The sequence below is a fragment of the Mastigoproctus giganteus genome, chromosome 10 (genome assembly GCF_048544385.1).
Source record: "Mastigoproctus giganteus isolate SK-2022 chromosome 10, ASM4854438v1, whole genome shotgun sequence".
Classification (NCBI taxonomy): domain Eukaryota; kingdom Metazoa; phylum Arthropoda; class Arachnida; order Uropygi; family Thelyphonidae; genus Mastigoproctus; species Mastigoproctus giganteus.
Window position 1 is genome coordinate 127085280 of NC_143584.1, and position 20942 is coordinate 127106221.

General features: G+C 38.8%; 1 protein-coding gene across 1 annotated transcript in view; it reads right to left on the reverse strand.

The window, feature by feature from the left end:
* Positions 1-1043: 1043 nt before the first annotated feature.
* Positions 1044-20942, reverse strand: part of LOC150079280 (uncharacterized) — a 177122-nt gene continuing 157223 nt past the window's right edge. The window contains exon 7 of the mRNA XM_090383020.1: positions 1044-1214. Coding sequence (XP_090239146.1) covers positions 1044-1214 — 171 coding nt within the window. The remainder of the gene's footprint in view (positions 1215-20942) is intronic.

Sequence of the window (20942 nt, forward strand, 5' to 3'; positions counted from 1 at the left end):
TAAAATTGTTTTACCATCAAATATTGTATTATATAAATAGCTTTTATTAGTTAAAACTCAAATCAAAAATTATCAAACGTTTGTTTAAAGTTGCAATTTGTTTCTGTACTACAACAGCAAGACATAAGTGAGCTACCTCAAATGATCTAACAGAGAATGAGCCTAAGAGAGCTACAGTATGCTGCAATCGATTTATAATACAATTTAAATAATGTTAGAGGCTTCTGCTAATTGAATTCAATATCTAGAAAATTTTAACACTCTTCACTAATTATACAGGTTTTTTTTCACGTCTGGAATCAGCCTTCCACAAATAATAATTTTCGGAATTTTCCTAAATCAAATACTTTGCGCATCAAACCACACCTTTAGCTATCTTTACAGTGGTTGCCTATAAGAATTCATTTAAGTCACAAAAGAGTGGGTTAGCGAACTCTAAGAATTACAACAGGGCCGGGAGCAGCGGTTAAGGGGTTATTTCGTGCCCTTTGTGCAATGAAGACATCAGTAATCCTCAGTGTAGAGAGGGCGCAATATTTGTGCACTGAAGAAGAAACCAAAGAGCAGTGACCTATTTCAACCCTCCTCCAAAGGCTGTATGGCAATCAAAAATTAATAAAATAAACAAGAAAACAAATTTTCTGGAATTAAGATGAATTTTTTTTCTTTGTTTTGTAGATTGCGCAATCATTGGGATCATGGCGAATACAACGGACAATATGGTTGTTTTCTGGAAATTTGGAGTTTTTTTCTCCTCCTTGCATGCTTTAATCCAGTCGCGTAATCTTTAATGCTTCTTCGCAACGGTGAATTTTTTTTCCATGCTTCAGTACATTACCCGATGCGATGTTGTAATGGAGCAAGAAGACTATCGTTTCACCTCATTTTAATCCATGTTTAGAATAATTCTTTCGGGACATATCTGAACCCATGCAGGGTGAAACTCATCCATATCATTTTAGACAAGAATCGTTACAAGAGTCGAATATATTAGTGAATAGCCTTGGGGAAATATGTGTGCATTAAGAATTCCACGGGGAACTTCAAGGTTTGGCGTAGGTGGAACTGAGACGAATCTTCTTTCTCAATTCAGCGTCTTTCTGTTGCATTTTTATTTCGTTTTCCGTATCTGCATTGGTTACACAGGAACGACATCCCCATTTCTGTTCAATAGAAGGATACACGCGGTCACACTTGATTTCATACCTGCAAATCTAATTAATAAAAAACGAACAGATATTTGTAACACGTAAATAACTGTACTTCGGAGCAAGCCTATGAAAAATTCGTCAGTTGATCCTTTATTAATAACAAAGACGAACGCTACGAAATTGGGCACGAACGGGGTGCAGTCGGACCTAGGGCGATCACGCAACGTAACAAAGCGACAAAGACTATACACCGGTTGTCTATTTATATCTGACGTGTGGCTGTGGACGCCAGTAAAGGTCGGAGCAGAAACAATTGTGTGTCAGGAACCGCAAGGAGATGGCTAAAAGATAATATTCTCAAACACCAACTTCCTGCTAACTGGAGAATAGACCTCCCCCCCTTTTGTTTTGTTATGATTTTACTCGCCATAGCGACTGAAGAGATAATCAGTTTGACGAGATCCATCAGCTGCCGAGTAGTTAACACCCCAGTCATCAAGCAGTCCGCAGGGGTGCCCTTTCCGTGTGACACCGGTGACAAAAAAGTAACAGGTTGAAGTGCGGTATATCACGCCACTATAGAGTTCATTGTAAAACACAATGAACCCCTGCAAGGAGCGTTGTGTCTGTAGTGACATAGGTTTAATTCCTGTCTCGCTTAGATATTCATGTGTGACACACTTCTGTTACCGTTGTAGATAAAAGTAGAGCGACTGGTTGGTTAGTTGGTTGTTGTTGTAGGGTTTTAGGAGCATCAACTTAATCCATATTGCGCCATATATAATATGTCTGTAAATTGAGTGTGTTCTGTGGTCGATTTGCCGTTTGCAGGACAAATCCTCCCCCGAGTTTCCGGGAGAAAAAACCTGCTGTCCTCACCTGAGATCGACTAACTCAGCTATTGTTTAAAAGGTCCATAAAAATGCCTCGTGTCATTGACGAGATTCGAACTGAAGTCTTTTCCACCAAGTGTGGGGATCACAGTGATTATTGCTATTATAATAAAGGAATTTTTTGTATTTGGGGACATTTTGAGAACAATGCAGGGTACTTGAGAAAAATTATGGTATATTTAAGAACAGTTTTCGATTGAGCTCTGTAGTGGCCCTAAGAGGAAATATACTTTTTTTTTGAAATCTATTTAGTATAAAAATACACGATTAATTCTCTAATTGCAAAAAAAAAAAAAAAAAAAAAAAAAAACCACTTAAAAGTTCAACGTTTATTGCGATTTAATTTTAACACACTTATTTGAATTTCAATTTAATTAATTTAAAATGCATCTTTACTAATATTAAGCTTTTAGATCTCTTTTATAAAACTAAATAAATCTTTATTGCACAGTGGTACAAATATCTTAATGAATAGAGGTCAGTGGTTAATTATTTTCTAGTAACTACATTTACGACGTCTTAGACAGAGTAATTTCTGTGCTCTAAGCGATCGCAACCTCCGCTTACGAAAGATCGGCCACGGCGTGGAAAGCATGTCTGGTTTCGTCAATGACCCCGAAGTGATAAATTCCACTCACATGCTTCGGTATATCAATATTCGCTGATTAGTAGTGGGAGCTGAATTATGACACTTCCCTGATAACGATCGCGAGCAACTCACAACATGCATATTTACGGTTCACTCCTGTGATTTTATCTGCAGAAAGCAAATTAGGGGTTGTCATTTACAAAAATAATCCATAATTTGTTGGTCGTATTGCATATTCACCAAATCATGTATTCATCAAATGATGTCATAAAATTTAGATTCTTTCAGCGTGAATGAAGCTGGACCTTTCTGAAAGGTTAGAAGACTAAAGCAAATCAAAGTGCAAGTACTCGGCCTTGTGTTAATTAGACGTCACACGGCATAATGCAATTACTTTTTTCTTTCTTGCTAAGTAAGATAACTTATTTGATGAAATTCTCCATAGAGGGTACATAATAATATATTACGCCAATAACATACTATCTGAATGATTGTCAGAAATGGAGAGCAGTTGGAACACTTTAAGATGGACCAATCATAGGTAGCGATTGATCCATCTCGAAGGATTATCGTACACAAAAAAATAATAAATAAATAAATAATCATAATACATGATTTGATGATCGTAAAAGCAAACAGAAAACGGTCTTCACGTCAGCCTGAATTAGAGCTCTCATCGGCAGTAGGCTGTACTGTATCAACGTATCTTGCATGTGTGTGTGTGTGTGTGTGTGTGATTATCAGCAAAGCAATTAAGGTTATGAGACGACAATATGTAGAGTATCTGAAAATTGTGTGTATTCTATAGTTGATTTTCTCCTGCTTTCTGGACGAAAAACAGAAAGGAAAAACCGAGAGGAAAAACTATGGAACCCTCTACTGAGACCGACTAAACAGCCACTTTGAGCAAACAACTCATAAACATTCCTAGCATCATTGACGGGATTCTAAGCCTTTTCTATCTAGTGTGGAGAAGATAAAAATTATATCACTCTGATAATCGCAAAGAGGATCTATTCCACGAAACTTGCAATTTGCGTTCGTCTTATTCAATCACACACATTTATCATGGAGTACATTGCATCGCAATTGAGACACTGACCAATGTAGTCGGTCTGTTCTGTGATGAATTAGGATTCAGACTAGGTAGCGATTCTGGATTTTTTACATCTGGAGAGAATATGTTGCGAAACGTCAGCTCTCCAGCAAATGGGAGTTTTGGTGATAACGATGTGAAGAGGTATCACTATCAATGGCTGCACACTCTCTCATCATATCTTTGAAGCCGGAACCTTGACTGCGCAATGATGGAGTAATGAAATCTTAGAACCCTATATGAGGCTTTTCTGGAGCGTAGTTGATATTTAGTTCCTTTTTATGGACGATAATAATTTCTTCAGTGGACTTCAATTGGAAGTCCACTGAAGAAAATCCACGAATTTTTGGAAGCAAAGATTTTTACAGAATGGAGTGAATTGCCAGATTCCTCACACTTGAACCATAGAGACATAGGTTTTCAAACTGGATTTCATGAGTACATATCATTTTCACGAGAAGCTGAATTGCGACACTTAAAAAGTTGGTCAAAGTTTGTTCTATAGAAACCTCAGGGTTTTTCACAGAGGGATTCCAGATGTTCTACCAATGTTTCGTTAATTTTTTATCATACAGATTTATTTAATTTAATTTGTACAGATGTATCCGTGACAGCCCAGTCGACATAATAATGTGTGCTGAAACCTGTACTATTTCTCTCCTCACACGCACCTTATCTGGTATCTCATCCCAGGTTGTGAGTGCTCTGGGACGACTAGTTCAAGTTTTAGACGCTGAAAATCTCAAACCATTCCGTAAGAAGGCGAGTAGTATTACACAGAGCGCTGTCCTATTGATACAGGTATGGGTTTTCCCCGCCGTACTACCACAAAGCAGCAGGTAGGACATTATCGTCCAGGAAGTCTAGATATACCTCAGAATTCATGGTTTGTCTAAAACAACCAATTACCTCAGGTTAAACCATGAAAAATAGCTGCAGACCATCACGCAGCATTCACCAAACTTCATTATTGGGGGCAATCACAGTCTGGCAGGTAGTTGGCCGGACATCGCCAACCTAGTGAGGAGTCAAACTGGTGGACGATATACAGTGACTTGTCACTCCAAAGCTTCCCACTGCTCTGCAGTCCACTTGCTAGCAAAATTATAAATATTTGGACAAAAATGGAAACAGTTTTATTTAACTTACACGTTGATAGACCTGCTTTTGAATGAATGGAAAACAAATGAAATGCAACAGTGCTCCGGCTCATTCGACGAGACGCTGAGGATATCGAGAGCGAAACAGTCACCACTGGAACCCAACACATCAAGACTCTCCCAACAGAGAGCAGAAGCTTGTTGTCATCAGGCCCACGGGTGTGGCCCCGTCACTCCTCGACTCCAGTGTGGCGGTTAAAGCTGCTGTAACTACAAAACGCAAGGCACATCTACAAAACATAAAGATAAAAAGCATAAGAAAGAAAGTCAAGAAATCCGGGTATAATAACTGCGCCCAAAATGGTCAGAAATTCAAAGAATGTCCAAACCGGTCGCAGGATCCGGTATGCTCCAACTGTAAATTGGCCAGGCTGGAGAGCACACACTCACTCAATGAGAGACTCGTCATGTCCTCTGTACCTAAAAGCAAACCGCTTCATCCAGTAGAAGACAAATTATTGATAGACACCAAAATCAGAAAATCAAACCAGCGATTAGATTTTTGCTAATTAACATACAACGTTCCAAGGTGTAGCCGATCAAATCAGGATAATCGCGGACGAGTAGGCCATTGACATCCTCTTATTGTAAGAACTTTACACTCACTCTTCCAAGACTCAAGGCTATCTTAGAAGCTTCAGGGTGATCGAATGTTCAGGCGAATCGCCTTGGGCCGCAATTGTCTGAAATTCCCAGATCACTGTCCCTAAAATAACTTCCCTGTGCTCTCCGCATGCTACCTATGTTCAAATCTCTACATGGTTTGGCTCACTCCATCTTGTCTCTCTCTATGCAAGACCGAATGAATACATCACTTCCCCCACTCAGAACCTTCAGTGAGTCATCATATTCCTCTCGCCTGAAAAATTACGTATCTCCATGGATGCGAATTGCGCTCGGCCTTGTGGCACAGCACAACTTCTGACAGAGCTGCATTCGAACGCGGACAACTGCTTGAAGACGTCTTGCTTACCACTACCCTAGATACCCTCAATAAACCTAGTCATCTCCCAACGTCTAGTAGTACGTTTGGGAGAGCACTATAGTGCTGTTTCTTGTATTCTCTCTATCTTGTGAACTCCTCTGACCGTTTGGTCGTTCCGGAGTATAAACAGAAAATTTATTTTATTTTTTTTTTTTATAGATGTCACACTTGCTTCGAGATCAATCTCCCATCACTTTCAATTCTAACAAGTCCAAAAGGCTGGGAACACTTCTGACCACAGAGCCATTACATTTTCGCTCTGCCGGTCGGTGGACCCAGGCATTCCAGACTTCCACAACATCGTCCACTACAACCTGAAATCTACCAATTGGTACCTTTTCGTCTCAGCTATTGAGTCTTAGCTTCCTGATTGCCTCTTTTGCTTCTGTCCTGGCCTCTGACCAGCTAAATAACTTTACGAAGATCACCATCAAGCTATCAAAAAGAGGAACCCCCATCACAGAGCTGTTCAGTGGTGATGTCCAGAATTGGACCATCTCCGCAGGACTGTTGACTCCTCATAGAAGGACTTACATCGTGTCAGGGCCTCTATGCCTCAGCCTGAGTTTGATGCCTGTAGAGAACTATATAGGATCCTGGGAAACCGATATACCATCCTGATTGTAACTAAGAATGAAGGAATCTTGGCGCAACCTTGTCTCTTTTATGGGAGATAGTGACCCGTGAGGGACTTGTTTACCGTGTCGTAACTGACAAGCTCCTCAGAGGAGAAATTGCTCAATTGACGATCACTCCTACAGGCACTATGACTTATTCCTTATTTCTGCCTGAAGAAACAGGCAGAAACCCGCCAAAACACCATGCTCTCCTTGTTCAATAGGTGACTTCCAAAAGGCAGATTCCCAGATGCCTGGAAGAATGCAAAGTTAAACTGATACTCAAGAACCGTGAGAAACCGCCCCACCTGCCTAGAACATATCGCTCAATCGCCCTGCTTTCTGTCTTCGGAAAAGTCCTTGAGCGACTTTTCCTTCTTCGCCTCTCAACCCACTACGAGAGTTAAATTCTCAGCTCCCCCAGCCAATTTGGCTTCAAGGCTGGTCTCAGTACCACCAGTGCAATCCATTATCTCATCCAAGCTGCCAACACTACAGAGGAGAAATATTTCTTTGCCATCACGGTTGATTTCTGTGGGGCTTTTTACGGCTTCTGGTGGCTTTCTATACTCCATCGCATTCCGCACGCCAAACTTCTCAGAAATCTCTATTCCTGCCTTAACAGTTATCTAAATAACAGATCTATATCTGTCACTATAGCCTTCAACAAGACTACTCGTCCGGTCACCACAGTTGCCAGCAGAGTTCGGTCTTGGACCGTTTCTTTTGTCGATCGTTCTGGACGAATTCCTCACCATGGATCTTGGGCGGATTAGCGTTTGCTGACGATCGTCCTTACCATTCGGGCAGGCCCTAGACGCCTCGTTGAAGATTGAACTAATACTACTATTCGCCTTCTTTCCAATTGGTTTGAGGAATGTAAACTCTCCATAACAGCAGACAAAACCAAGGCTATTTTGTTAAAGGGAAAAACATCAGGCGTCCCCATGGTATTAAGATTTGCGGAACCACCATTCATTTAATCACCGAGTTAAAATATATATATTGAATTATTATTGACAGCAACCTAAATTATTATTACTCCACACCTCCAATATCTTGGAACAAAGATTAGAAAATACATTGCCTTGGTGAAAAGGATCACTTTCTCAAGGACTGAGGCTTCCGTTGTCCCTTACCCTGCTATACAAGACGTTTTTTTTTTTTGTCTATTATTTGTTATGGGGCTGGTGCCTGGGCATACAGGGCAACACTTGTCAGGAATTCAAAGAAGCTACAATAAATACAACGTACCATGTTCCTTACCATCTCTAGGGCATGCTGCTGTTAGCACTCCCTACCCACCAGGTCTTGGTCGGCTTCCTACCCGTTGATCTGGAGGCCATCCGAAGCGGGCTATCCTAATGTCTTAAGAAAAATATTCCAACTACTGTCCTAAATTACAGTATGAATCTGAGAATTTACCAGAAAATTGAAAAAAGACACATCTCAAATCACTTTTATCAGATCTGGCAAGCATGTTAGGATTCCACTTCTAAAGGCCTTGCCACAAAGAGATTCATTCCCCACATATCCTTCAACAGCCCTAGTACTCCCCTCCCCTGGCCTCTTTACTTGTCTGCGCGGGTAGCATAGTGGTATCGTCAACGTCCTCCCCACACCGGGTGGAAAAGCTCCGGGTTCGAATCCCGTCGATGACGCGAGAAACTTTAATGGGCTTTATTCACTCCGTGGCTGTGTTAGTCTGTCTCAAGCGTAGATAGCAAGGTTTTTTACCCAGAAACTGAAGTTTTTTCGTCCAGCAAAACAGACAAATCGACCGGAGAACACACGCAATTTGAGACACATTACATAAATGGATGAATGTAAGAAATTACGGGTGACCTTAATATAATAATTTAAATTTGGCCTCTTTACCGCCTTCATTCTCACTCACCATGGCTCCCTAAACGCAAAACTTGCTGAACTTGGCATTTGAGAATTAACTGCTCCTGCGGGCTCCGAAAAAGCTGGAGAATATTTTGTATCACTGCCCAAAATATGAAGACTCGAGATTGCGTCTTGCCATCCATGAGAAGGCTTCCATCTGGACAACAACACTTTTTCCTCGCTGACCAAGTCAGTTTCATCAAGCTCTCACAGCTCGTCCAGGAAGTGTTCACTAAACGTAGGAACAACCTGAGAATCCAGGCCAACTTGATTACAGCTCAATCTGAAGTTGCATCTAACCCACACAGGGTAGAACTCCACCTGTATACTTTGTTGTGGGACTAGTGGAACTGTCATCTTTGGATGACCCATACCATTATGGCATTGATCTTTGTGCGGCACCCTAGCAATGCAATATTTTATCCTTTCCCTGGGCCTGGGTGGGCTCCCTAATGCAGGTACATGGAAACTCTTTGCCCTTCCCTACCTCTCATCTGGAGGATGCTTTCTTTCTTGGTCCTCCCTTCTTCTCATCTTCCTTTACTCCACTCTCGAATTATCCCGCACTCAGACTTCAATTTTCTTTTTTTAGGCACCCCAGAAAGCTCAGGCGACCCTGGGAGTTGCCTAGCCAGAATTCTTTCCCTCTCTTGCATTGCCTGGCCTACCTCCAGGGGATCAGTGACAGGCAACGTAGGGTCCCACAAGGGGCCAAGCTCTCCGGTCAGAAGAACAACACAACCCAACAATAAACTGCACAACCCTACGTTTACACATACATATTCTGGCTTTTACGGGGAACTGTATGCATCAAAGAGTACGCGTATGCTACGCAGAATTGAGAGAGACACTTGGTGCCGCCGGGCAATAAATACTAAGTCACTAAGTCCACTAATCTAGACGGTGTCTGGCTTTTGTTGACCAGACGGCACTAATCACTGTTCAAGTGATCAGTGGCTTCTGGTCGGCTGCACGACCACACTGCATGATAACCCATATCATTCAACGTGATGGTCTTGGATTGCTCTGTGGATGCGAGATGGTTAGATTAGTTCTTATAGACTGGTCAGTATGTACAGAGTTGCGGCCCACCTCCTCGTGGCATGGCCGTGTACTACGAAACAGCTTTCGCCGCGATTGCTACTTCCAATGGACACTGCTTTTGATAGCAAGGCCAAAAGCAACTAAAGAACAGAACACACACACACACACACACACACAAATTGCACTAATTTCTGACCAGTTTACAGAGTTCTGTACTCATAACAGAGTACTGTAGCAGAGTTTAGCTAATATTCATGAGCCGTTCTACATAAGGCACAATACATGTCCATATTATGTAGCGTCCTGCGCACTGCACTGGTGCTGAAATGTGTCCCAAGCGTCTCACTAAGGATCTGCGTTCCGAGCAGACGATTCTTTGCTGTGACGTTCCATCAGCTTCAGAGATTTTCCAGGTGGTTTCGTGGTTTCAGCACCTGACATCTTCCATTTGCAGACCACATCACCAATCGTCGACCTAGGGATCTTCAGTGCCGTTGCAATGTCGCGTATAAACCGATTGCTTGTGTAACCTATTATTATTCCGGGAAACAAGTCTGTTAACTCCGCCGATAGCGGCATCTTTCATTCATATACTGTCTTTCGAAGGCAATCCTCTATGAGCATATTTATGTGTCTGACACATGGTGCTTGGGTGGGACTTGGCCAACTATCAATGGAGAGGTGTCCGAATATTATTGGTACATTATAAAATATCAATTACTCAGACATCGAGAGGGAAGACTAGAACAAATATGTTCATTTATAACCATTTCATAGGGGTGGTCATAATCCAGTGATCACTTGTGGGATACTATGGAAAGGCATATCAGGCGTCTGGATACACCAATCACCTCCATACCTGCATTGCTGACCGCATTACACACAGCTTGGTTGGCCATACCTCCTGAACGCCTCCGACATCTTGTTGAATCAATGCCATGTCGGATAGCTGCTGTACTGAGGGCAAAAGGAGGACCTACGAAGTATTAGGTAGGTGGTCATACTTCAGTGATCACTCAGTATATATCTAACATGCTGTTTCTTGGAATTAGACAAAAGAAGAGGGGAAATAATTTATAGGCTTCTTTTTAACAAGATGAAATTACTATCAGATAATTTAAGACAAGTGCAAATGGGGAAAGCTCAATATTATGCAATTGAATTAACTTTATTATAGGAGTAGGTACAAGAAAGAAGCTGAGCATGAAATCGTATTTCTAAGCAGAATTAGCTATCCTTTCTAGTAATTCTAGACGGGATAGCTTCCAGAATTAGTATGGGGTTTGCATGACAGTTGACTATCGAAAAGTAGTTTGCTTTTACTAATGTGCCATTTTATTATTCTTTTCTTGGAAAAAATGTTTCACTAAAACATCTGTTACCTTACTTTTCCAACAGCCCTCATAGTATGGGTAAGTTTTTTTTTTCTTTATTTCATATTTATTTATTTAATTTTTTGAAAAACATATATGAACCATATGTATTTCAAAGCAAATACATTGCGGATTAATTTAAAAATCAAATGCCTCGAAGAGTATTCTTTTGTAGTTTCAAGCTGTTTGTTGATCACTAAATTATTCAACCATGATCTCATTGGATTATGTAGAGATTTTACATACATAAAACTATGGACTATGAGAAAGTATTTTTGTATAAGTGGTTCAGCATGATCCAGAGGCCTTTGTAGGTAGCACATTTGGTAGAGCTCCACACACGTTGGAAAAAACTCGGAGTTCGAATTTCGTGGATGACGTCAAGAATTTCTATGGGCCTTTTTTCACGTGGCTGAGTAGTTGATCTCAGGCGAGGTTAGCATTGTTTCCCTCCCGGAAATTCGTGTGTTTCGTCCAGCAAACAGGCAATCGGAGATTGAATACACGCAATTTGCAAATATTACGTACAGCGCAATATGGCCTAAGTAGTTGATGCGCCTACATCCAGATAAACAATGTTCAGTTGTCCATTCAAGTTCAGAGCTGCTGTAGGTAGAAGAATTATTTCTAACAGAATCGTGATACCAGTAACTGCCTTCTTTCTTACCGTATTTGAATTTTATAGATATTTGTTGAGTAAAGGAGAGAAGAATCATTAACGAACACATTTATAACACAGATTGAGGAAACTGAGAGGAATCTGCAATCTCGCATGATAGTGGGACATTATATTTTTGCAATAGGGGTAACTCTATTCATACGCCACCATCAGGGTAAGATTTCTCTCCTTAAAGCATGTTTTAAACACATTAGTAATCACTTCAAGAATACCGGTATATGCGTGGGTCGTTTTTTTATGAAAGTTGACGATAATCATCATATCTTATCGTCAACAATGACCCATTGCGTTAAAAAGAGCAAGAAGGTTAATTGCATTTTTCACGGTGTCAGGTTCAATTTCTTGATCCCGAAGTGGTGGGCGATTTGAATCATAAAACAGATCGTGTCAGCACACTCCACCCATTTTTGCAAACCAGTCGGGAAATGTTGAATGAATGTTTGAAGGTGGTATTTTTTTAAAGAATATTAGTTTGCAAAGATTTTCATTAGATAGTAATTTATCTTTAAGTCTACACTTTAAAACAAATTTTAAACTGCAGTGAATATTGCTACTATGGTTTTAGTACCCACAGCAGAGCAAACTCCGACGCTGTGAGTTGGTAGGTATTGCACTACGTTCAAACAAATGGCATCAAGAGTAGCTGCCATTTATTTAAAGGATGAGAGACTGCTATTACAGCCTGTGTCGCAGCTAAATGGCTGAGTGGCCTTTTAGCCGCGACACAGGATAAAAGGATAGTTTTATTTTATTTATTTTATTATTTTGAAAGTCGTTAGATGGGACTTACTGCAGTCCATTTGAATATTAGTTCCGGATGATCATGTTGTGCTAAGTCCAGATAAAACAACAGTTAAAAGTGAAATAGTGTGATCTTTCAGAGACCAGCACTTGAACAATTTAAAAATATCTGCGTTTCTGAAAGTGAAAATTATTGCTATGATCGGATTTATATCATATTGTCTGATCCTCTGATTTTTATTCGCTTTTGATTGTGTAAAACAGTGTTCCTCTTATTCAAATAATGAAACAAAAAGGAAGTTTAATGAAAAATAAATTTGTATTTTCATCCAAAGTGAATAGTTTCAGTTCTACTACTAATAATCTCTACTGCTCTCACTTTCACCAATTATATTATTAGACCATTTTGAAAACAATGCAGGAAACGGGGCTGGGTATACCCCATTTTGTAGTTAAAAATCATTAAAAGAACTTATTCTGAAGAATGAGTTTTTTTTGTTTTTTTTTTTAATCTTCTTCAGAATTTCGTTGCTTTCAGGAATATGGAGTGAGTTTTAGCATGCAGTTTGTGAAGGAATTTCGTATTATTGACAAATATAACTGCAATTTTAATTTTTTTTATCTTCTTTTTTTCCTTTAAATATCAGTAATGAAAATTCTACTGGAAAGTTAGTGAAATTCATTTGTGCATCAATGCTTGTTTCTGAAAGAGTATGATGCGAAATTGTCTGAGCCATTGAGTGTTTTCCGCGTTGTACTTCCGCCTTTTTTCAAACCACAAATTCGATCTTTCAAACTCGCTGACTGAAAATGGCGTTTCAGTGAACCACACTGATCAAGAATTCTGGTTATCCAATTGCTTCTTGGCAGCCATTTCCAACAACAGTTAACTATAATATTAGATTTTTGATTTGTACAGAAACAAGTCTTGATCTGGAAGCCATATTAGCAATATTTGATTTTTTTATTTGATGGTAGACTTAGAAAATCGTGTGATAAACATATGAATTTGTATTGGCTGATACAAATTCGTATTAGATTTCTTATACGTTTAGGAATTCGATATTATTCCGTATCGCTAGAGGTCGAGCGAGAAGCTATCGCTCAAGTTCCACCAGTCCTACACGATGTGAGGGCTGAACTTAATGACACATTATCCTCCTGGAAGCGGCTATTATGATAGGGCCAGAACAGTTGTTCTCAAACTTTCTCATCTGGTATCCCTTTTATCCACCAGATGAATCAGTCATTACCACAACGATAGCACGTATATTCAAAAATATATAGGTAAACAATAGGAAACCCAGTCTGACTGACGTGAAGAGTTGCCAGATGAACACCACTATGCGACATATTGTGGGATTTTATATTTTTTCTTACTGTTTATATGCTGCTGATTTACTGTATTATTGATAATTACATTCTTAAAGGAATTTCACTAATGCTCATACAGACTAAGTTACAGTGACTGAGCAGGAAATTTGGTTAGCTTTTTTTCGCATAAAGGTATTAGACTTCTTAGTGTCTTGAAACTAGGCACGCCCAACACCACAATTTGTCTGCGTGTGTAGTACAGTGGTATTATCACTGTATTCCCCACACTGGGTGGAAAAGGCAGGGGTTCGAATCCCGTCGATGACGCGAAGAAATTAATGGACTTTTTTTCATTCCGTAGCTCAGTTAATCGGGCGTAGGTAGCAAGGTTTTCCCCCCTAGAAACTGGGGTTTTTTCGTCCAGCAAAACAGGCAAATCGACCAGAGAACGCAATCAATTTACAGACACATTACACAAATGGATATATAGAAGAAGTTGATAACTAATAAAATAATCTGAATTTGAACATCATTGACCAAGAATGAGTCTGCGACCTTCATTTTGTTTTCTCCCTCTCATAGTACTGCTATTTATATGACGTTAATAATGCAAATATAATTGTGTTTCGCTGAACAAGAATACCCTTTTCAAGTGCTCTAGTATCCAATCATAACGAGTCTTCGCCCACTGTGGAATTTTTTTTCGGTTGTGTGTAAGACAGCTTCTTCTGCTTTCGTAAGCCTACATTGGGCTTAATATATTAGCCAACGTGTTTGGGGATAGCTGTTGCCACATAAGTTTTAACTAATATCATGAACCAACTACGGGCGGTTTTAGTATTCAGAAATTTGTATCCATTTGCTACATACACAGTTAAATTACATATTTTAAAATGTAACGTCAAAAAAAACCCTAAATATGCAGAAAAATTTTAGGTGGCATTTATAAAATCGGAGTATTAAAATCAGCCAAAACCACGTATTTTTTACTTCATAGATCGAAAAAAAAAAAAAAAAACATTAATTGTTACCTTGTCTTATAGGTATTTGTATCTATAAGGTTATAAAAAAGGAGGATAGACAAGGAAATATAAGGAACATTTTTTCTTTTATTTATAATTCGTACTCTCTTTAAATGTACAATTTATATACATAAAAGCAATGTCGGTTTAGGAGAATATAAATAATCTGGATATAATATATATAATATATAGAGCTGTATAAATCAATCAATATGAATTTAAAGTTTCATTTATTTACAAACAATCTGAGCTATCACATATAAATTTATTCAACAGTTTTTTTTTTTTATCTTTGGATATAACGGTAAAGAAAAATATATATATTAGACAACAACCAACATAATAAATAAAATAAAATAAAATAAAATAAAATAAAAAAAGAACGGTGAGAGATTGTACGCACAACTCTGTCTATATTACAGTTTGAGTATCTTAAAACATTTTGTTATGAGGAACCTAACGATGGAATGTGCAAAGCTTTTTTCATATTTAAATATTTTAACTAAGATGTATAAGAAACTTCGCCGCAAAAAGTCACTGACCTGTGTACACAAGAAAATATTTAATGTACAATGTTAAATACAGTTGTGATAAAGTCACTGAAGTTAGTATCGTTAATAAATAAAATAGTGTTCTGTGAAAGACGTTATCGCTAAGAAAAACCCCTTAGTGCAGCAAGACATTTTCAAAAAAATATAGAAACTATGCCAATAAAACTAATTTGAATTATTTATGTGAAGAATATTATGACATTTGAATGTTATGAACAAGATTCCAGAATCACGCAGAACTGTTTCATGCAAATGATAAAATTCATTTACTGGTGGAGGGCGACCTAGAAGATTCACTTAATTTATCATCGTGTTCATCCACGTGGCAGTGCATACAATGCATACAGACCACACAGTGGCCAATCTTTTTAACTATGGCTGAACGCAGTTTTAGAGCTGGTCCCAATTTCATTTCCAAATAAGAAGTCAAATGTTCGTCGGTAAGGAGGGGTAGTGTAGATCCATCTATACAATGCTGCCGAAATTTCTGAAAGGGAAAATAAAAAAATTAGGCCACTGCCTCGAAAAAAAAAAAAAAAAAAAAAAACCATTAAAGATCATATCAAATTTTAAAGAATTAAATTATCATATATTATACACAAAATAAAAAAAGGCCAAATTTCAATTACTACCAAGTAAAATAATGCAATGTGTTTTATTCTGATGCTTAATAAATTAAATTCATGTGGGACTATTCGAACAGTTTCCCAAAGTGATGTGTAATAAGTAACACTGGATACTCTGATCATAACTTACACTCGATTAAACATTTTAAATAAATGATTGTAAGAACTATGACCGCTTACTATATGAGGCAAGTGTAAACCAAACCCAACATCAACACAGAGTACAGTACTTTGTGAAACCTATTCTAGACGAGCGAGTAATTCAATTACTGAACATATAACTTAAGATCACCAAGCCATTTCAAGCAAAGTCATGGTACGCATCGCTCGCAGGATCCGAACAAAAATCCTCATATATTTCTTTCAAACCAAAAACAAGAAGTAGAGGAACTGATAGGAATGCAATTCCATTGTGCAGAAAAACTGCCTTTAAACTTCATTTTGAGGCATCAATACGTCATTCATCATGATTGTGTTCAATATCAGTTCGTTCAGAAGACCACGAATATCTTAATGTGCCACCTTCCATAACAAAATATTTTGAAAAGACTTTATGATATTTTCGATATATTGTAATTTTAGGCCCTACTTCAAGTAACTTACAGTGTTCTAACCTAGAACCAAGAAGTTATTCTTGACACAATTTTAAATCACGAACTAAGTCATTGAGCTCTTTTTGCTTAATTAAGTGCGGTAAGTATAATTTTCTGGTTGGCAGTCTAAATCTGTTTAAGTTAACAGTCAAGCAAAGTGCAACATAAAGAATTCTCGTTATATTCTTCACGGCTTACTTCATCCACGATTTTTGGGGAATTTGGAATCAGCAGGTCTTCTTTATATGAAACAGGCCTTATTATAGATACGTTAGGAGAGTGGTTCCCAAACTGTGCTCTGCCAATCCCAAAGTATCCTCGAACAGGTCCCATGATACATTTCTGTAAAGGTTACTTTGAATGACTTTTGAATACTTTTTTAATTAAAGGAATAATATTTTGTTAAAAATAATTGCGAAACTTCTTTAATTGGAGATATGTTTATTTTGCATGACCGTCAGAATATCTACCTAAGAAATCCCTATGCCCACGAAGCGAGCGACCAGTTTAATTAAATCATTAGGTCAAATCATGCAATATATTGTTATGTATGCTACTGATATATATTCGTAGTTATATGATTACAACGTTGCATGTGGACACAGAAAGAAAAATATGCGCGTTAAATTAACAAACTTGCATTGTTGCACAGATTTTACAGATTTTAGTAATCTCTAGCTGTGACTTCCACTACCATGGATCACCAGTTCAGTTTAATCGAGTTCGCATGGCGTTAACATAATTAAAAGGGAAGTGAAGTAGTTATTTTTATTAGCTACAGTAGTATGAGTGAAATAACGTGCAGTAAAATTTATGTTAATTTGTTGTTTTATTTATCATGGATCATTGGCTTAAACAAAACAAAAAATAAATAAATAATTATGATCCCCTGTAAATGATTACATCTACCCATATATTTATTTTGTCTGTAAATTGCGTGTGTTCTCTGGTCGATTTGCTTGACGAAAAAACCTCAGTTTTTGGGGAGGGGAGGAACCTTGCTATCTACACCTGAGACCGACTAACTCAGCCATGGAGTGAAAAAAAACCACTAAAGTTCCTCGCGTCATCGACGGGATTCGAACCCGGGCCTTTTCCACCCAGTGTGTGGAGGACGGTGACGATACCACTGTGCTATCCGCGAAGACTCATTGGCTAAAAATGAGAGTAAACAATAAAGTACTACTTCAGTAAGTACAGGTGTAACCAACGTTGTATGTGAATCTCAACATTATACGTCGCCATCCAGTATCGGCAGTTTTAGAACTGCAGAAAGTAGTAAAAACGGAAGTACAATGATTTCTACTTGTCTCTGGGATTTATATACAGGTGACGAACTTGGCCCTGATGCCCTATGCGTCTTGTGGTGCAACAAACTGCTATCGAATAGTACTATGTTACCTGCTAAACTTCGTAGACAACGTGATACTAACCACCATGAATAAGGGGACAGAGATATTAGTTTTTTTTAAGGGTAAGCTTCAGGCATTAACAAACTCTCAGAGACTTATGGCAAAAAGTTCAAAAGCTGAAAATTAAAACGCTACCTAGGCCTCCTACAGGAAAAGTAACCGTATTGCACTTGCAGGAGAAGCCCTTACAATTGCAGAAATCTTAATTAAGCAAAGTGCGGTGGAAATGGCAACTCTTGTGCTTGGTGAATAGTAGAAAAAGAAAATTGAAACATTTCAGTTATAATACTGTTAAAAGTCGCATACAAGATCTGTCAGCAGATATTTAAAAAAACAATTGGTGTTACGACTTAAATCCCAGCTTTGCTTTTTCGTTGTTGTTATTGGGTTTTAGGACATCGGCAACTAAGGCCATGTTGCTCCGTATATATTGTCTGTAAATTGCGTGTATTGTAAGGTCGATTTTCTGTTTTCTGAAAATTCAAAAATTCGGAAACTTGGATTCGGAAATCCAAGTTTCCGAAAGAAAGAAAACCATGCTACCCTCACTTGAGACCGATTAACTCAGCCACGTTGTGAAAAAGACCCATAAAAATTCCTCCCGTCATCGACGGGATTCGAACTCAGGTCTTTTACACCCGGTGTAGGGAGGACGGCGAGTCTACCAACTGCGCTACCCACGAAAGCCGTTTTTCGTTACAACTTGAAGAATCAACAGACGTGTCACGGCTACCAGTATTGTATTTGTACGTTACTTGTTCCAGAACAAAATCGAGGAACATTTACTGTTCTGTAAATCTCTTGAAAGTCGCGCGACTGGAGAAGAACTGTTTAATGTCATAAATAGTTACATGACAGAGCATGAAATCAGTTGGGAAAAGTGTGTTGATGTGTACACTGTTGGGGCCAGAGATGACAGGAAAAACAGCAGGTGTGGTGGCACGTATCAAAGTGTTGGCGCTGTCTTGTTCGAGTAGTCACTGGGCGTTCCATCGACAAGCGCTTGTCGCCAATGGAAAAAGACCTAAAAACTGTGTTGGATGATGCTGTAAAGATAGTGACCCACAATAAATCTAGGCCACTTAATAGCAGAGTGTTTAATTTACTTTGCGAAGAAATGGGAAGTGAACACAAAACGCTGCTGCTTCATACATAAATCAGGTGACTTTCTAGGGGAAAAGTTCTTGTTAGAACTTTTGAACTTCGCTCGGAAATTTATTCTTTTTTTTATTAATCACCCATTTTATCTTTAACACTGCTAGTAAATATATCTTGGATTGCAAAAAAAATTGCATACTTATAGCAGATGTTTATACAATAATTAGCGAACTAAATCTCTCATATCAAGGAAGGAGCGTGTCAATATTCACAAGGGACAAAATTGTTTTTGCAACCTAATCTTGAATTTTGGAAGAGGTGTGTAGAAAAAAGGCAGTATGAATGTTTTCCAACTCTGAACGACTTTTTGATAGGAACAGAATCTAGCTTGGAAGAAACTATTTATGGTAGCGTCGTCCAACTTTTAAATGGTTTGCAACAGCCGTTTCAGAAACACTCCCATCTTCTACTGATGATGCTATCTGGATCCGAAATTCATTTTGTGTTTCAGAGAAACCGTATGGCGTGTCTGTGCAAAATTACGAGTGTTTGATAGATATTACATCTGACACTAGCTTGAAATTCAGTGAGCTTCCTCTTGTTGAATTCTGGTGCGGTCTTCTTCAAGAATATCTACAAGTGTCTAAATATGCAGCGCTCAGAGTTCTTCCGTTTCCCACAACTTATCTGTGCGAAGCTGGATGTTCAAGGTATGCGGCAACTAAATCTAAATATCGCTACACACTGGATGTCGCACCGGACATTCGAATCCATTTGTCACAATCACTCCCAACTTTAAAGGAATTTGTAAGACGAAGAAACACCATTGTTCACACTAGTAGCCTGTGAGGTACGATTGAACGTATACTTAAATAGTCGCAGTTTATTATTCAGTTATTTTTTGTGTGTCTGAAAAAGATAGATTGTAACCATATCATAAATCAGTTCTGAAATATAAATTTTTAATTTTGGTTACCTATCATCCGGATAGGTTGATTATTTTTCGATGTTTCCAAAACTTTGGGTTAGGATCTTTGATGCTGCGGTTGCTTTTTTTTTTTTTTTTTTTTTAACACATTCCTGATATTTTTTGTCATGCAAAAATAACAATCATCAGTGTGATTACATTGTTCATGCCACACCATAAGAACACTTAAAATGGGGATCACCTTCCTATCCGACCTCTTCTTCCTATTTCATCCCCCCCGTCTACACCCTCCCTCCCATTACTTTCTATTGTACAGCGACTGCCCCATATGTCCAAATTTAAATCACATTAAATTTTGCCCGACCTTTTAGGCTCTCTAGAAATAGTTCCTTCAGCGTAAAACCCCACGCAGCGCTTTCTAAATGCAATTTTACTTAAATCAACAGCGATAACTCCAACCTTTATTTTAGGTCCTAGTCACCGAAATCCCAGGAAAGTAAGTGGCAGGACCTGCCAGAGTATAATTAGTCTCTTGGTACACCCAGCCGGCGTCCCCGTCGCTAGGTATGGTAACGCCGGGTCCCACTGGGGGCCCGGCGGCCAACAGGCCGGATGAACAATGGGCACAACACACTACATACATGACCCATACATTATTTTTAAACCTCTGGCATAGACAGGGTACTGTCACTCGATACAGAGAACATACGCGGAGATGGGAGAAATCCCCGGAGCCGTCAGACCCTCAACATACCTATACCTATACCATAAGAACAGCAAAAGGATACTTTTAATTTCCCTCTCAGCCATATCCTCAGATGCCTTCGTGAGTAGCACAGTTGGTGTAATCACCGTCTTTTCTACATTGCGTGCAAAACACCTGAGTTTGAATCCCATCAATGACGCGAGGAATTTTTATGGCTCTTTTTCACATCGTGGCTCAGTCAGTTGGTCTCAGGAGAGGGTAACACGGTTATTTCTCCAGAGAACCCGTGTTTTTTTCCAAAAATATTGACCACAGAAAGCACGCAATTTACAGACATATTGTATACGGCACAATATGGCCTAAGTTGCTGATGCGCCTAAACTCCAAAAACAACAACAGCATCCTCAGATTTATGATGCTGGTAACACACTACATCAAAAAGTCCAATTTTAGACCTGATCTCTAATCTTGCAA